The 17,906-nt window shown below is 42.6% G+C and overlaps 1 protein-coding gene across 1 annotated transcript in view; it reads right to left on the bottom strand.

Annotated features, from left to right (window-relative positions):
• LOC139381677 (protein kinase C-binding protein NELL2a-like) overlaps nucleotides 1-17,906 on the bottom strand; it is a 96,896-nt gene that overhangs the window by 63,233 nt on the left and 15,757 nt on the right. Inside the window, exons 4-12 of the mRNA XM_071125371.1 lie at nucleotides 17,463-17,636; nucleotides 16,399-16,495; nucleotides 14,080-14,152; nucleotides 13,906-13,988; nucleotides 13,466-13,594; nucleotides 10,365-10,467; nucleotides 8,318-8,409; nucleotides 6,500-6,605; nucleotides 6,052-6,180 (exon numbers count right to left, since the gene is read on the bottom strand). Coding sequence (XP_070981472.1) covers nucleotides 6,052-6,180; nucleotides 6,500-6,605; nucleotides 8,318-8,409; nucleotides 10,365-10,467; nucleotides 13,466-13,594; nucleotides 13,906-13,988; nucleotides 14,080-14,152; nucleotides 16,399-16,495; nucleotides 17,463-17,636 — 986 coding nt within the window. The remainder of the gene's footprint in view (nucleotides 1-6,051; nucleotides 6,181-6,499; nucleotides 6,606-8,317; nucleotides 8,410-10,364; nucleotides 10,468-13,465; nucleotides 13,595-13,905; nucleotides 13,989-14,079; nucleotides 14,153-16,398; nucleotides 16,496-17,462; nucleotides 17,637-17,906) is intronic.

Below are 17,906 nucleotides of genomic sequence, written 5' to 3'. Positions count from 1 at the left end.
GTGTGTGTGTGTGTGTGTGTGTGTGTGTGTCAGACCTCAGGCTCATCCCAGCAGTGATTGTGATGTGGGATGAGCCATCCCACTGGGTATACACTGGTTGAATCAATGTTGTTTCCACGTTTCAATGAAATGACGTTGAATCAACTTTGAAAAGACGTTTAATTGGCGCCTGTGCCTAGTAGGATGCCCTTTGGTAAATGCCAATTAGCCCCCCTCCATCTTGTGACATTACAACAAACAGCAACATGCCACAGGCTACCTAGTTATCACTGGATGGGATACAACCAGTGCTTAATTTAATCCGTCACTTCTCAGTTTTGGCCTGTTTTGTCTCCGGTAGCTCTCATGGCATGAAAATTAATTGTCCCTGTTTGCAATGTTAACATTATAACTAAAGCAATCAGAGTTCATTCGAGTTGCCTCCTCTGTAATTCTCCTGTCTAATGTGAAAACCTAGCTTTTCAGCCACGCCTGATATTCTAAGTATTGATTCGGGTTGGGCCAGCCCAGGTTTATGGTTTCCGCAACATTGTAGCCTAGAGACCAACGTGTGGCCGTTGCTGTGGTGAGAGAGAAGCGCGCCTGTATCTCACAGAACTAGAATGAGATTCACTGTCTATGATCTCTCTCTGCTCTGATAGACATGAGCCTGCAACTCTCATCTCTCCAGTGTTGCGCTTCATCATTTATTTCCTTATAGAATCAGAGCTGCTGGAAGGATGCTGGAGGTGCTGCAGCTCCCCAGATGAGTTGAAATGTATTTGCCGAAGTTATAGAATTACAGTACTATTGTCTGTTCAGAAATAAATGAAATCATTCAGAATAGTACTAGGCCTATAATTTAACCACAGAGGATCAATAGCTTAACAAAAAAAAATTGCCTAGCTGTGGATTGTGTGTGGCCCAATCACAAAGCATAGCGTATAGTCGAGAGCACACAGCAAATCTATCAGTGAACAAGCCTTTCGCAATTTTTTGGCATGAGCGCATCGGCCATCAACGGTGAGGGAGCTGCAGATCATTGGGTGAGTCAGTGAAACGACAAAGCTTTTGTAGGACTATAATTTCCTCCTCATATTGTATAATATATGTGTCTCCACACACCTGGCCTACACTATTGATGGATTCAAGACAAGGCCGTTTTAATTGACCTCGGGAGCTCAGTTTGTCGGTGTCAAAGTAGCCTGTCATTTCGATCATTTGTGCGATATTAAAAAAGATTCTGCCGAAGTCTCTAGTCAAGTAAAATGACTCAGAATTGCATGGAATTCGTTTATAAAAAGGCCACTTTTTCCCCCAGACCCCAGCCTAAAAATGTGCCCATGTGTGCAACCCCTGCAAGCGCCCGACTCTACTACTCCATGCCACTCCACCAAAGCAATGATATGCATGCAAAACATACACCAGTTGAACCAATGTGATTTGGTTTGCATTTGAATGCCACCAATGTGCAAATAGCAATAGTCAAAACGGAGAAGCATTTAGAACGATGTCCTTTTGATCTCGGGACAAAATGGTGTAAATAAGCCTGTGTGAGTGAATCATCTGAATAAAGGAGGTCTTTGAAGAAAAGAGACACTATACTCATTTTCAGATACGGCAGAAAATAATATGAAAACAATTATTTGAGTATAAGAAAACAATGCGAGCTGCTCCGTCCCTTTTCTCCTGTGGTACTAGAGTACTAATATTAGCTTCAACCTTGGGCGCTTTACAGATGACTCAATCTAGAGCCAATCACAGTCTGTCACTTGGCCACAGCAGCTTGGCTTTCACTCTAATAGAGATGTTTAATACACTACCCATCACATGGATCTGTGTTGGAAAATACGCCTTCTACATGACTGCCTTCTAAGGGGATGGGGCCCTGTGCTTTTCTGTCTGAGAGAACAGCACTCTATGAGCAGAGAGAGGCTGGGAGAGGAGAGTCTCCCCCTGAGGCTCTGCTACCACTGCTTCTATGAAACATTTACACAGGAGTGATCTCATAGGCTATGTTCAGCACATCAGTGACCTAGGACTGTTTTAAAGAGCCAGTGTATGTATTTTCCTGAGATACCACACCGATCTGAGGCCAACCAGATGGCTGAAGGGAATTGTATGTGTACACGGCGTACTTTATTTACATTATGTATATTGTGTACATTATGTATATTGTGTACATTATGTATATTGTGTACATTATGTATATTGTGTGTAGCACATGAGCCTGTCTATTGGAATCCATCTCATGTGTTCTGTGGTCTGATACTGAGGCTGACAAACAGCTATTCCATCTGTATACTGACGCATACCAACCCTCAACAGCAAAATGGTGTAGCTACCTTTGTCCTGACTATTATAGGAACACCAACATTCTCTCAGACACTTGTGTGATCCTCAAAACAACTATGTTGGCGGTTCCGATTATTTTTGCAGGGCACAATACTCATAGTGTAAATGATTTCCAGAAGCCCCTCAAAAAAATCAATTGCTTTTGTGAGAACATCAGAAAATTGAGTCAATTTTGTCCCTCCGCAGTTTCAGAAGTAACCCTCTTCACACCCCCATCCAATTTCATACAGGGACCTGGGTCGCTCTCGAGATGAGTCTGGTTCTAACCACCACTGTGTTGAATGGAATGGCTGGCATTGAAACAACTACAGATCTTATTCATTTCCAAACATGTCACAATACTGCTGTTGGGTGTTTCAGCATCTTCTCTAAGGGGATACTGGATGCAACTACATGTAAGTGAAATAGAGCCAAAACCTATATTGAAATAGGCCCACAACTTCGACCTTCACGTTTACCCTGGGTGTACAGGAACTTGGACATGTCTTCCTCCTAGATTTACAAGTATTTACCAAACTTCTTCCCTCCAACTTAGAGTGGGCAGAAGCACCAGTCTCTGCTGGCTTGAGAAGTGGTGCAGCCAGTACGCAGCGGAGGGAGGTGGAGGTGGTGAGTTTAGGTGGTGAGTTGAGGTGGAGGTGGTGAGTTTAGGTGGTGAGTTGAGGTGGTGAGTTGAGGTGGAGGTGGTGAGTTTAGGTGGTGAGTTGAGGTGGTGAGTTTAGGTGGTGCGTTGAGGTGGAAGTGGTGAGTTTAGGTGGTGAGTTGAGGTGGTGAGTTTAGGTGGTGAGTTGAGGTGGAGGTGGTGAGTTTAGGTGGTGAGTTGAGGTGGAGGTGGTGAGTTGAGGTGGAGGTGGTGAGTTTAGGTGGTGAGTTGAGGTGGAGGTGGTGAGTTTAGGTGGTGAGTTGAGGTGAAGGTGGTGAGTTTAGATGGTGAGTTGAAGTGGAGGTGGTGAGTTTAGATGGTGAGTTGAGGTGGTGAGTTTAAGTGGTGAGTTGAGGTGGAGGTGGTGAGTTTAGGTGGTGAGTTGAGGTGGAGGTGGTGAGTTGAGGTGGAGGTGGTGAGTTGAGGTGGAGGTGGTGAGTTGAGGTGGAGGTGGTGAGTTTAGGTGGAGGTGGTGAGTTGAGGTGGAGGTGGTGAGTTTAGGTGGTGAGTTGAGGTGGAGGTGGTGAGTTTAGGTGGAGGTGGTGAGTTTAGGTGGAGGTGGTGAGTTGAGGTGGAGGTGGTGCCATGCGGCAAGAGCTTAACCTGTAGCCCAGAGACCTTTATACTCCATTAATTGGAGACAGGGGGCTGATAGCATCTTCAATTATGCAAATTCCCTGAGACATTATAATTACCTGACCAACTGATCATATTTAGCATGTTAAAACAGACTGAGAGGAGGTCAGGAATGGCTGTTATCTTCTTACCACATGCCTTTCCCCTCCTGGTTATTAGAGCCAATGAACATGTAACCAAAGACATCGCACTGATGCTGGTGAAGGTGACAGAAGAGAGAAGTTGGAGGGAATTCATCAGCTTGGTAAAAGTAGGGCATGTATGCATACAGGCACGGAGTGAAGCAACGAGGATGAAAGGGATATGGAGTCGAGATTTGATGGCTTATTTGCGCTTGTCATCAACGTCATCCATAGATTTAGCTCCCGGAACCCCACATGTATTACTATGAGTTGGGTGAACATTGTAGATTTTACAGCACCGCAGATGGAGAAGTCACTTCTCTGATCATCCCAGGAAGATTCCGTAGAGTAAGAAGCAAAGACGTATGTGAGAATTTCCACTGAGGAAGGGAAGGACCGGCGAAGACATCTATATTCACAGTTTGTTTATATAATGTTTATTTGCATGTATTTTAGTAGGCAGTCCATGTGATTAAATGTCCTTGAAGTATTGACACATTTTCCAATCTTCAAAAGTGGAGGGCCAAATCGCCATAGAGTATAAAACATATCAGCATCTGTTATATAAGAAAACAATCATGAAAAGATCAAACGCATTGGGTGTATGGCAACCAACAGGCGGAACGTAGCGATGTGCTACGCATTACAGCTGGATTTCTTCAAACGCTAATAACAGGGAGATTACATGCACTAGTGTGTTAAAGCAGACTTGCTTGCAACCAAAAACCCCCGCAAATCATTTGATCTCTCGTTGTTTCCGTGTCAAATGATTATGATACCAGACAGCTGCGTCTGCTCTTTACTCCCGCCCCCAGTGAAATATCGACCTATCAGGAGCACCGGAAACCGTAAGTAAGAATGTAAACAAAATCGCATTTGAGTATAAGAATATAGACGTAATAGGTCTTATTCATTCAAACGTTTCACCTTTAATGGCTAAATAATATAATATATATTCATTTGAAATAACTATTAGCCTGCATTTTTCATTTGATTAAAAAAATACAGATTATAAAACTCAATCGACTTGATTTAGTTACACATTTCAAATAGTCCTGGGATATTTTATCTTGATAAGACAGTTGCATTTAATGGATTACATGAATTGAAAACAAATAAAATAACATGAGCTACACCAGCATTAGTTTTCCATTCATACAATGTGTCGGTACATTGCCACAGCTAATGAGGAAATACTTTAATTCATTTGTACAGGATGATTGTCAAATAGATCAACCACCCTTAGTCTTCTCAAAAAGTAGGTCCCAAGTTGTTTTTGATGATAACACCCACAAGAGGGTGAAAATATCTCGAAAGACTTTGGTAGCACGCAGGACTAAGTTAACGCCGACATCATCTTTCAGGGAGCGATAATGTGGCAACCAATAATGGTTGCAAATAAGATCAGCTGTGCGGGTGAATTTAGCGCGTATTGATGGTTTAACGAGAGATCAGCTGTGCGGGTGAATTTAGCGCGTATTGATGGTTTAACGAGAGATCAGCTGTGCGGGTAAATTTAGCGCGTATTGATGGTTTAACGAGAGATCAGCTGTGCGGGTGAATTTAGCGCGTATTGATGGTTTAACGAGAGATCAGCTGTGCGGGTGAATTTAGCGCGTATTGATGGTTTAACGAGAGATCAGCTGTGCGGGTGAATTTAGCGCGTATTGATGGTTTAACGAGAGATCAGCTGGGAATAATATAGTAGCCGTCGATGGCTGCAATTGGCCCCGTTTGTTTTACTAGAGTTAACACCATGGCCTGAAACATCAGTGTGACATGCAATCAGCAATGAATATTCCCGCATTCATGATGAATAGCACTACTTATGAGGGTCTCTGCTCATCATGCGTTCTTGGCAGTGAGACAAACACAGCTAGGGAGCGTTCTGTATGTTCATGTCAATACACAGTAGAGACTGACCGAAAGCAGACAAAAGCATACAGTGATTTGACTGTCGGTGAAAGTAAGTCCCTGGATCGGACACTTTCCGACTTGCTAACTGGTAGAACGCGGCACATACTGTATATAAACTACAATCACTTAGCAAGTCGGACATTTCAGAGTGTCCTAGTTCCGAATAGCATGTGAACGCACAATCCGTACCTATGACTACAACAGTATGTCATCTCTCAATGTGTTGGAAGACTTTCTTCTTTCAATTTTTGCAACCCCAAAATGATGCTGTCACAAAGCCCTTGCAGTTCGACCTAAGTTCACAAAATGAAAAGAGATTCTGCCACTCTTGGAGATAAACAGTTCAATCGAAGGTGTTTTATCAATTCTAGTGTTATTCTACTAGAATCCTTTGTGTACCTTCGCAGTATGCGTTGTCATCTCTGAGCGGGCGGAAGCCATCCTTGCAGCTGCAGCGGGCCCCAGCCTCCAAGTTAATACAGTCAGAGTGCTCCACACAGTCGTGACCCTCCGCACAGAAATCATGACCTAGGGCACAGAGGTCAGAGGTTACACACAGGGCACTCCTCTCAGACTGAGTCCAGGTGTTTTTTTTGTTGTTGCAATGATTCCTGTAATGATTTGCTGATTCTTTTTAGGTTTGTCATCTGTTTTGTAGAGCAGTGGTTCCCAACCTTATTCGGTTACTGTACCACCAACTGAATATTTCCTATAGTCTCATGAGTTTTATTAAGCCAACTACCCCCAGGGGTCCTAGTACCTCTGGTTGGAAATCACTGATATAGAGTTTCACGTTTTAATGTACAGTGAAATGCCTTTATAGGCAGGAGTGTGTATTTTCCCATACCTCTGCAGACTTTGCAGCACCTGTCGGTGAGGTTGACTTGCTCGGACTCTGGACAGTTGAGCTCAGGGCAGGGGGTAGTCATGACGACCCGATGCATAGCCGTCTCCTAGTAACAGGGAAACAATGAGAAACAATATGAGACACAACCTCATTAGGGTTAGATTTGCTCAGCTGCTGGTTTCCCACAGATTTGATAAGGCACAAATTTAATCAGAGGCAATTAGGCATCCATGGTGTGCTTCCCTCTCTACTGTGCACAACTTCCCAACTAAAATGACATAATGATGGTGAATAGCAGTAATGTATACATATTTCAGGTTAGTGTTAAGCGCTGCTGCGCTGTAGTAAGACTCTGCATGTTGATTCTCTTATCTAGTGAGGTTTATGATAACAAATTGAACAGAGAAGGATATGAAACCAGTCCAATTGTCCCCGATTGTGTGATTAGACTGAGTAAATGTAATTAGGGGGCTCCCTCTCCCACCATCTCTTTAACAGCCATCTTTAATGCCCTGACTCCTCTCCACTCTTGTCTACCTGACTGATGCTGATTCATGATCCTTAATAACATCATTAACACACAACCGAGAAACACTCAGCCAGAGAAATACCAATCAAACCAACCAACTCAGAACACATCTATGACTAGCTACGTTCCACACAGGGTGAGGTCAGCCACAATAAAGATAAAACAAATAGTTGTGTCCCTATGTTTGTCACCCCCCCCCCCCCCCCCCCCCAAACAACAACAAAAACTCCCAAAACCAGCAGCACACTGCAAAAAGTAACATCTAATCAAGACTAAATATCTTAAATTTAAGTAATTCACTTAAAGTATTTTTTTTAGCTTAATGATCTAACGTCATTGGCAGATAAGGCTTTTTTAGGTCAACATAAGCAAAATTAAAACAGGTAATTCATTTTTCCCCCAGATATTTTTAAAGATATTTTACCTCAATCATGTTATTTAACCTTAAACATCTTATTAGGTAAAATATCTAGAAGAATATGTTGACATAAGATATATTACTTGTATTAGGCCATTGTCAGGTTAATATAAAAGCAAAATGATGTGCCAATGATAATTTAGCTTGGTAAGAAAAATGAAAGAAAAACAATTATCACTCAATTTAAGATACTTAGGCTTGCTTACCCAGACGGCCATCCTGCTTGAGACTGTAGGACCAGGATGTCTCACACTGTCCCCATTACACAGCCCTTTGATCTGCAGCTGTCTGGGACTGCTTCCGTGTCCGTCTGTGCCTATGTGTCTGTACGTGTCTGTAGCTATGTCAGTGCCTGTGTCTGTATAAGACAGCAGTTGCAGTCAGAAAGCAAGGGCTGCCAATGGGCCAGGTGTCTGATCTCACCATACAGCCATCAGTCTCACACTGCACAATCTATATGGTCAAACAGGAATATAGGAGCTATATTTGATGATGATTGATCGAAACAGTGATTGACATGCTGTGACGGTTTGGGCCCCTCCTGGAAACTCAATTACTCAGTTATGCCCATTTACTTTCCCCATAGAGCGCATAGGAAAAAACAGATCAATAAATTTAGCTGATGTTGACGGCCGACTGCAGTCTCTCATTCAGGCTTGATTTAGCCTCTGGCCTGATGAGAGCAACTCTAGTCTGGAATCACTATTTAACGAGGCTGTCCTACACCTTGTGATGAAAATTAATACACTGTAAGTGCCTGGTTGCTTGAATTATTGTCTTTTCGTGGCAGTTGTGGGAGTTTGTTTAAACCAAGTAGTGATGTAGGTAAGAAAACACCAATAGCATGCTTTCATAATGGCTGTGTACTCACCCTGCACTCGGACAGCTGGCATCTGCCGGAGTTGTCGCGTACAGCTTTCTGAGCTCCCTCCACCAACTCTTCTTTTTTGAACAGGCATACCACTGGAAATAGACGCACACACACACATACACACACACACACACACACACAAATGGCAGCGCACAAAAAAAATGTGATATTCACTATACTGTGGCAGTCTGTGGCAACCTACTGTGGTGAAGCCACATAAGAAAGATTTTCATGTCTGTCCCTATCTGAAAACAGAGTGGGAGCATTGGACTTCAACGTGACACAGTATGACTGGGGGAAAGGCGATGATCTTACTTGGGCAGAAAATCCTATTAAATATGTCAGTTTGATGTGGAGGTTTGAGTGGATAGGCTACCTGATTATCAGAATTGCATATATAGGCCAAACCCTAACCCACAAGCCATTTCCCGTCAAATTGCCCGTCAATCAAACTGTGAATTATTATATCGGCACAAGAACCAGTAAAACAAACTAAATTGATTACCAGGAAAAGCATTGATGAAGTTTTGAAAAAGCTATTAAAAACATTGTGCTTGACAAGTCATTCGAAACAGAACCTAGCTCCCTGCCTCCCGCTCCGTGAGGAGGTAATGTACAGTAGGTGAACAGATAAGGTTTGCATTTGGAGAGGGAGTCTTCCTTTGAGTCTCTAACACCAAAGCAAGCTTAATGAGCCCTGTCTTTGTCTACCTCAGTGCTGTACACAGAGACACAGAGGTGGCAGAGTTAAGGAGGATTTATACCAGTGTGTTGATGTCAGATTAGGATGCTTAAAGGCCTTTCAACCCCCTGCGCCTGTCACAGCGCAGTGCAGAGTTGGGTAGGGAGAGGGAGTGTTTATGCCAACACAGCATGATTAGCGAGCTAAGCTAATGGATTCCCTTTGATAAAGAGTCAAACCGAATGTGGTATGAATAGCTTGACTGAGTCTGATTCCCATGGATCAGCTTGCACGTGTTTATGTGTGTGTTGATGGTGTGTGTGTGTGTGTGTGTGTGAGTATGGCAGTGAGTTTAAATTGAATTAAATTTACACTTGAAAAGATGTACTGTGTAACCCAGGCCTCTAAAAATATATAGTCTGCCACACATTATACAGTGGAACTAGCTCTTCTTAGTAATAACAAGAGGCTTATTGAGACCAAACACAATGTTGAGAGAACCTTGGAATGTTGTGACGTACAGCATGCATGTTTAAGAGGAATGTCATCTCAGGAACTATACTGCTTCTATTGCTTTTGAAAGGTAAACACATCACTCACTATGGAGCTAATATTCTCTGAAATCCATCTCTATGTTGAAAACAGAAATTGAGGAAATATAAGTGGTAAGGTCCTGTATATAGGAGGATAATAGCGCTGCTTTCCTCCTATCTTCCGAGTCTGCTAGAAAAAACCTCTCTGTGTAGATACGTGATGAAACAGAATTATTTATCTGAAAAGAACACATCCACGGGCTAAGCGGTTATTGATCAAATAAAACAGACAGACATTTATCTTAATGTTTCATGGTCTGCTCAGCCAGACACAAGGCTACTCCAACGGCATCCTGCATCCATCTCATAATTCCCTTTTCTTTCTCCAGATAAACATGGTTTTCATGTTGTTTTTCCTCAACTTCAAATACGTTTTTTTAATTTTAAATTCGATTTGAAAGTCCATGATGAGCTCCCCCGCCTCATACAGTAGCATCATCCTGTCTAGTGTAAACAGGAACTAGTTCATCTCACATCCTGCGGAACCCTGGTGTCTGTTTCCCGTTTGTGTCAATGTAGCCACCTGTGTTGATAAGCTGGCTGTTAAATAATTGGTCCATGTATATGCAAAAGGACGGAGCATCTCAGGGAGCAGTTTAGCAATGCAGAGCTGTGGTCAGTTGTCAGGCAGCCTTTACGGAGTGTTTTTGTGTGTGCATGCGCATGTGTCCGTGTCCGTGTGTGTGTGTTTGTCCATCTGTGTTTGTACGTCCATCTGTGTGTACGTCGATCTGTGCATGTGTATGTGTGTGTGTTAAGACATTTCACTCACGTTGGCACTCCATGCAGCAGGCGCCCTTCACGTAGGCAGGCGTGGTGCCCGCTGGGCACTGAGGGGATGGGCAGGAGATGGTCTCACACTGCACTGTGCCATTCTGTGGGAGAGAGAAATGACAGGAAGTCACTGAAACTGACAGGCAACAGTATTAAACACAACCTTCTTCCACTGACCTCAATTGGGAGTTTCGGATGCCTTGGAGAGGAAGGAAGGCTGTTTGTAATGTCCGGCTCGCTTTATGGAGAGCAGAGATGCTCATGTCTCCGCCCTAACAATGGAAGTCGTTGTCCCAAAGGCGGGAAGGCAAGGCGACAAGCTTAGGACCAAAATAAGCCCATAGAAATGCATTGGGCTTATTTTGGACAGATTTGGGCGAGAATGAAACCTTTCGCTTCACATCTTCCTCTCTGTGGGAAAGCACATCGACACAGCTGCAGGGACCAGCAGGACTTTTTCTCAACACATTGCAGAGGTAAAGATGGCTGTAGTAGAAGGCTTTGGCTAAGGGAACTGCTGTTTGACTAGACATGAAACTCAACTAAAGTTGTAATCCCGGTGCTGAGCTAGTGCATAAGCAGGCAGCTGTTTGTAGAATGTTCAGTCCCCTATTGACTGAGGTGAATAGAGCTACAGCTACTGTACACGGTGATAATGGATGGAGTCCATTTTGCTTGTTTTTGCGGCTCTCCAAATGGCATTTCAGAGTTTTTAAATTGTGTAGAAATGCAGTAAATGAGCGTAAAAAAAATGTTTGCCATAACCTAGGTTAAGATGAAATGATGCCCCGGCCTTCTTCCCCTAGAGCCTCTATAAGATATTCAGTCTTAAGAATTGAATAAGTACGAGGTGCTTCTACCTCTGTAACTCACCCACATTCCTCCCTGAGAACTGAACTCTACTTAAAGAAACATGGACTGACTCATCCACTATATTTGATACCATCTTAATGCTGTGACCTTTTAGTTTGAAAGGTTGCGGCTAATTGCCACACGTAACGTAACGAACATGTCTATCTAATGGCGTAATTGCAGTCTTCATCGAGGACACGACAAGTCTATGAGCACCGACGATTCCTTGGACGAGTGGGTGAAACAAATCGCTGTTGATAATGATCATCTGTGGAGAGTAATTAGGTGAAAGATATATACATTCACAGTGTTCCTGAGTGGCGCAGCGGTCTAAGACACTGCATCTCAGTGCAAGAGGTGTCACTACAGTAGCTGGTTCAAATCCAAGCTACATCACATCTGGCTGGGATTGGGAGTTCCATAGGGTGGTGAACAATAGGCTATCACTGTGAATAAGAATTTGTTATTAATGGACTTGCCTAGTTGAATAAAAAATGATACTCACATTATACCAATATAATGTACTAAGCAATATGGGATCTCATCAGCTGAGGAGTTCATTGTAGGGATATTCACAGTTATTTTTCGAATATCCGAACGGACGTTAGTATTCGAAAACTGAATATTGTATTCATTTATGCCTATTTTAAAGGCCCAGTGCAGTCAAAAAACATGATTTCCCTGGGTTTTAGATATATTTACACACTGATGAGGGAATAATACTGTGAAATTGTGAACAAGCTGTTGGTGGGATGGAGTTTTGGCCTGCCTGATGACATCACCAGGCGGTAAATGAGTTGATAGAACAATAATAAAGAGAGTTCTAAACGTCTCTGCCAATAACAGCCAGTTTTCAGTTTTCCCTCACAACTCAGATCACTCCCAGACAGTCCTAGAATAAACAATCACATTAAGGTACTTAATTGCTACCCAGAAATGATTTTATATTGACATAAAAACAGCTGCATTGGACCTTTAACGTAAATAAAAAATATCCATGTGACATTGTTACATACAAGGATATAACATTACATTTCAAATTATTCATTTAATAAAACAAAAAACTTTTCAATGTGGTTTTTATGATGTGCGCCCCATAAAAAGACCGGTAGCCCACAGGTAGCCTTCACGTGTGTTGATTGTTGTTTATGTTGGTCAGTCAAAGTGGCTCCATGTGTAGCAAGTGGAGTGAGAGTTCACTAATGCAATGCAAGATGGAATAAAATTTCGGAATTAAAGGTTTGTGAAATGAGGAGTAGGCTCCAATGAGCAAGCAATAGCTAGGCTGTTGTTTTATCTGAATGGGGTTGGGGTGAAAGGGCAGCATTTGGCCTCAATTAGCCTAGCTAGCTATAGCTGGCTAACTTAGCTAGCTGGCTGGCTTCTCTAGTCTACTCCAGCCAAGACAGGCACTGTAATATGGGATGATAAATAACATTGTGGCTGCTACAAGTTAGTTCGTCTTGGCTGTAGCCGAGTCGGCTACTGCGTCTCTCTCTCTCTCCCTTCGTCTCCTTGCTCCCACACACACAGCCCCTCCACAGCTGCAGGAATAGAGCGCCAACCTCTCTCCCTTGCCAACCTCTCTCCCTTGCCAACCTCTCTCCCTTGCGCAGCAGTGCTCAAGTTAAAAACGTAAAAAATATATACTTTCTAAAATATCTGGATATCTGACGAAAAATGATATTACTCGAATTGTGAAATTATTTCAAACCCCCATTCCTAGTTCAGTGGCATAGAGAGGAATTGGTGTCTTATAGCTGGTAGAATGACAGGGGGTGAAATATGTCTGTTGATGTGGTATATATTTATGCTCATAACTTCATTTTCTAATCATTCTTGCTTGGTGAAGAGGAAAGTAGACCCTAGAGAGGGTATGTCCAGCATGGCTGTCCTGCAGCTCTATCTGTATAATCCAAGTTACTGCGTACATTTTCTATCCTTCTTGTTTTCTGTCCTGTTTTATTTGGGAATCTAGGGCAACACTCCTTTCAATCCAATGCAGTAATGAGAACATAAGCCATCGACAATGGGGTATGGCCCCGCCTCCCCACCAACACTTGATGAACTGAAGCCCAAAACAAAGGCAGGGTCTACAATGGGGCCATTGAAACACACACACAAACACACACACACACACACACACACACACACACACACACACACACACACACACACACACACACACACACACACACACACACACACACACACACACACACACACACACACACACACATAGCCCACCGTGCAAGTGCAGTTCCTGCAGCCATCTGTCCAGGACTCGTCCTCTCTGTAGACGACCCCCTTGACACTGCAGGTCCTCTCACAATAGCATCCATCCAGACCATTCATCTTCTCCTCCGCCCTGGACAGCTGGCCACGCCAAGCCCAGATACAAAGGGAGGAAGGGGGAGGGAGAGGGGGGAGTGAGCCTCAGATCGGTGCATATCATCCATCTCTATACACATGAAACAAGTCCTACTTCAAGCCCTGCTACAGTCGACCATGCACTAAAGGAGATCTTCACAGTATAACATTATCAAACTAGATTTATATAAGAAGGTAGACCATAGCCAGTATGGTTGCATCTTTGATGGTGAAGGAAACATGTTGAAGCAGAAACGAATAGCCCAAGCTATCACCCAGGTGTATAAAGGTGTATAACCAGGTATACATCCCAGTACCTTGCTGGATGTCTTGGCTAAGATATCCTGCAGTTCCATGATCTTCTGCACCAGTCCGTGGAAGTCATTGCAGGTTGGGCATGCTAGAAAAGAACCAACCACAGATCCAAAATGTGTAGACATGCCTTAATGTTACAGGTGAATAACATTACAATACAATAGGTGTGGACTCACTCCGGTTGAGATCTGGGCACTGAGAGATGAATCCCTGAGGCAGGACTAGTATCTGAACATCCTGCATTACACCCTGCAGACACACACCCACACAGAAAAAACCCCAGACTTAGTTACAGCCAGCACAGAGCATACTGTCTCTTCAGACTAAATGTGTCCTACTTGATCACAGATAGCACCTGAAATGAGAGGATAGCCATCATCAATGCAGTGGATGGTGTTATATAAAGAGAAGCTAAGGAAACTAATGCGCAATAGGTTGAGGAGAGATAACAGAGATGAAACATGGTCTAGTTTATTGTTCATTTACTGTGGCATGCAGGCACATACGCACGCACGCACGCACACACACACGCACACACGCACACACACACACACACACACACACACACACACACACACACACACACACACACACACACACACACACACACACACACACACACACACACGCAATTTATCATCTTCAAATCTTGCACAACCTCAATAACTACTGTTATCAGAAAACAAATGTATGAAATATTTAGTGAATGTTACTGGAAATGTGTGTTTCAATATCGGGGAGGCAGTCTGACAAGTTTATTCTGAGTTATGTGTTCTCTGGACTGGTACAGTCTGTGTGGTGAGATAATTGGACTGAAATTGGATGCAAAGTGAACCAATGATACGGGAGTCATGAATGTAATAGCAATTTCTGTTTTCTCCTGATTCCCTTTGATAAGCATAACTATGAGATACAGTTTCAATTTGATTCATAGGTCTCTTAATTTGATAGCCTTTCGTCCTGTGGCCGAACCGCACATCCAGACACTCGGTAACCATGGAAACCTGGCCCCTTCCATTCCTTGAGTGGATTTTTTGGAGCCGCGCAACTTATGAGAAATTGTTTTTTTAAATTGTCTTGCTACTTCAATTTACTGGCCATACATTCAAATCGAAAGAACCCAATTGGCTGATTCCTCATGGCAACATCAGGTCAGATGGAAGCAGGCATGAGTCATGTTTCGTTACACATGTTTCCGTCTCCCGGTAATTTAGACTCTGACTCAGTGGAAGGCTGAAAAACCGCCAGACTAGGGAAGATAACGCATGTATGTATCACTGATGAATGTATGCATGACGTGTTAAATGTTATTGAGCGGATGATTACTGTCAAAACGAGCTGCTTCCTAGACGTAGCCTACAGGGGTAAACCGTGCAAAGTGTCTGGTAATGAAAGATTAGGATCTAAGTGCAACTTAATTAGTCGTCAATTGTGAGTCATTTCTCCCTTATATACATCATGGTATAACATGAGGTGTTCCTGATGTTTGGTATACTCAGTGTATGAAGGATGTATAATATTGAACTGCTGATTGGGCATCATCCATTTCTGTGATAAAAGTGTCTGCCACTAGACTGTTATGGAAGCAACTTTTGTTTGCTTCCTCTAAACCCCTATACAAACAGAGACAAAGAGAGAGTGTCTGATATGTTAATTAAGGTTTTTTTTTTCGTTAGAAGAGATGTGGCTTTCCTTTCCCAGCACTAATCAGGGAGGGAAAGGTGTGGTGGGCACACGACAAGACTAGTGGGTGACCTCCAAGTCTTCTTTCATCTGCCAATTAACGCTGAGGGAAATGCAACAGCCAGAAGCGACACACACACACACACACAGACCGATACACAAAGAGGCAGTCGTACCTACACACACAGAGGCAATATGTACACAGACACAGACACATTCTGGTGATCAGTTTGTCCCGACAGCAGACACAAAGGATCACCAGTGTCGTTAAAAGCAGATGAGAGGACAATATACTCTAACTTATCCTTGTGGGAAGGTGTTCCTGGGGGATTAAACCTGTGTGAGGGGCGATACATCTTCTAGTCTGATATAACAATGGGGCATGTTTAGTGAGCACGGTCCATTCCAAAGGCCTTTACAGATTTCTGGGATAATTATGTGGGATAATTACGCCGGCTATGCACAGCAGCAGTAAACAAGGGGGGGACACAATATATGGGACAAACATGTCAATTCATTCTTAATATGAGGGAGGGGAGAGAAAGAATGTAACATTTACATTGGCAAACTTGAGAAATGTGACCAATTCAATTCCCAGACTTGATAAATAAAGTCAATGGTTAAACAGCCAAGGATGGGAAGTGGGTGTGGAGTATGTGGATTGTGGGAAAACAAGGTCCATGAAAATGAGCTTCATTTTCTCCTCAATGATTTGAATAATTTATCAAGCAGCATCATCACCGTTTATGACGCACCGTCAAACACAGGCCACCGTGAAGAGTTTTCAGCTTTACAAAACATGTCATGTTTACCTTGAAGAAGCCATGGGCGCTGTTCCTCTGTCCCAGCCAGAAAGTTGCGTCATCAGGTATGTCCATGAACGGGATCTCCACCACCCTCTCATAGATCCTACAAAGACAGAAAGACAGAAACAGGTCAAAACAACACAGAGGGTCAACAAAAAATGATTACCGCTAATCATTAAACACAATTGCCAACTACACCACACCTTCTATTACTACTACCACTAAAACAATAATATTTGAATAAACGGAATAGTAATAATGCCCCTAACACTAAAAACACCCTGTTCTGTCATCTTACTTAGCCTCAGGGCTGGGCGATATGGCCAAAATATCATATCACAGATTTTCTCAAATTTTTGACCATATTTTATGTTTCTGAATAATACAAGTTCTAAATATGCTTTATGGGCAGTGCATGGCAACAAATAACTTCTAAGTGGTTTTATTGGCCTTTCTCCATGCTGACTGTTTTACTGTTCAAACAAAAAGAATAAAAGGACAAAACTAACAGTGAAGTATTCCTATTAGTAGAACGTTGCATAGGAATCCAAATCCTATTTTGTAGCCTCTCATTCAATTTCAGAATTCAGTTCCAGAATTTTCATAAATGTCTTAATATCGTGCACTAATTTGTTATCATTTACACATTGTGTCACATTTATTTTGTCTTAGTATGGCTCTATTTCATCAAACAAACATTTCCTTTATTAGAAGAATGCTTCTCCTCTTTGACTGACTCGGGTTGCACTTTTTACTTTCGCCACTAGGGGTAGTCAGATTTCTCTGTATCTATTTTGCAAGCTTGCCCTCCCGAAGTTGTTGACTTGTGCTGGAAAGTTAGCTAGCAGTTCTCAACTTAGCAGTTGTTTTACAACAATAAAAACTGATGTTTTCCATAATTGTTTTGAGTCATTAAGGAATTATTTATTGCAAACAAATCAAATATTAAAATATTGTTATAGAAGGTCAAGTAAAAATCCTAAACGGACAATGAATGAACACTGATACTGATACTGGAATAAATGAAACTTGATTAGTTTCATTATTATGGCACTGTTTATGAAGCGTACCTGTTGCAGTCAACGTGCAATATGATGTGGGAGGCGCTGACTGCCACAGAGACCTTGTGCCACTGTCCGTCTGCCAGGCTGTAGGGAAACACCTCAGTGTGGGCCTGCTGACCCTTGGTGCGGTAGTGGAGACGCACCTCACTGCGTTGCCCACTGCTCTCCAACTCCAGGAACCTGAATGGACAAGTGGACAAGGAATTGATTTAGACATACAGTACCAGTCAAAAGGTTTGGACAAACCTATTCATTCAAGGGTCTTTCTTTACTTTTACTATTTTTTACACTGTAGAATAATAGTGAAGTTGTCAAAACTATGAAATAACACATATGGAATCATGTAGTAACCAAAAAAGTGTTAAACAAATCAAATTATATTTAATATTTGAGAATCTTCAAAGTAGCCACCCTTTGCCTTGATGACAGCTTTTCACACGCTTAGCATTC

Source organism: Oncorhynchus clarkii, chromosome 2 (genome assembly GCF_045791955.1).
Source record: "Oncorhynchus clarkii lewisi isolate Uvic-CL-2024 chromosome 2, UVic_Ocla_1.0, whole genome shotgun sequence".
NCBI classification, from domain to species: Eukaryota; Metazoa; Chordata; class Actinopteri; order Salmoniformes; family Salmonidae; genus Oncorhynchus; species Oncorhynchus clarkii.
This window is presented reverse-complemented; position numbering and strand designations above follow the sequence as displayed.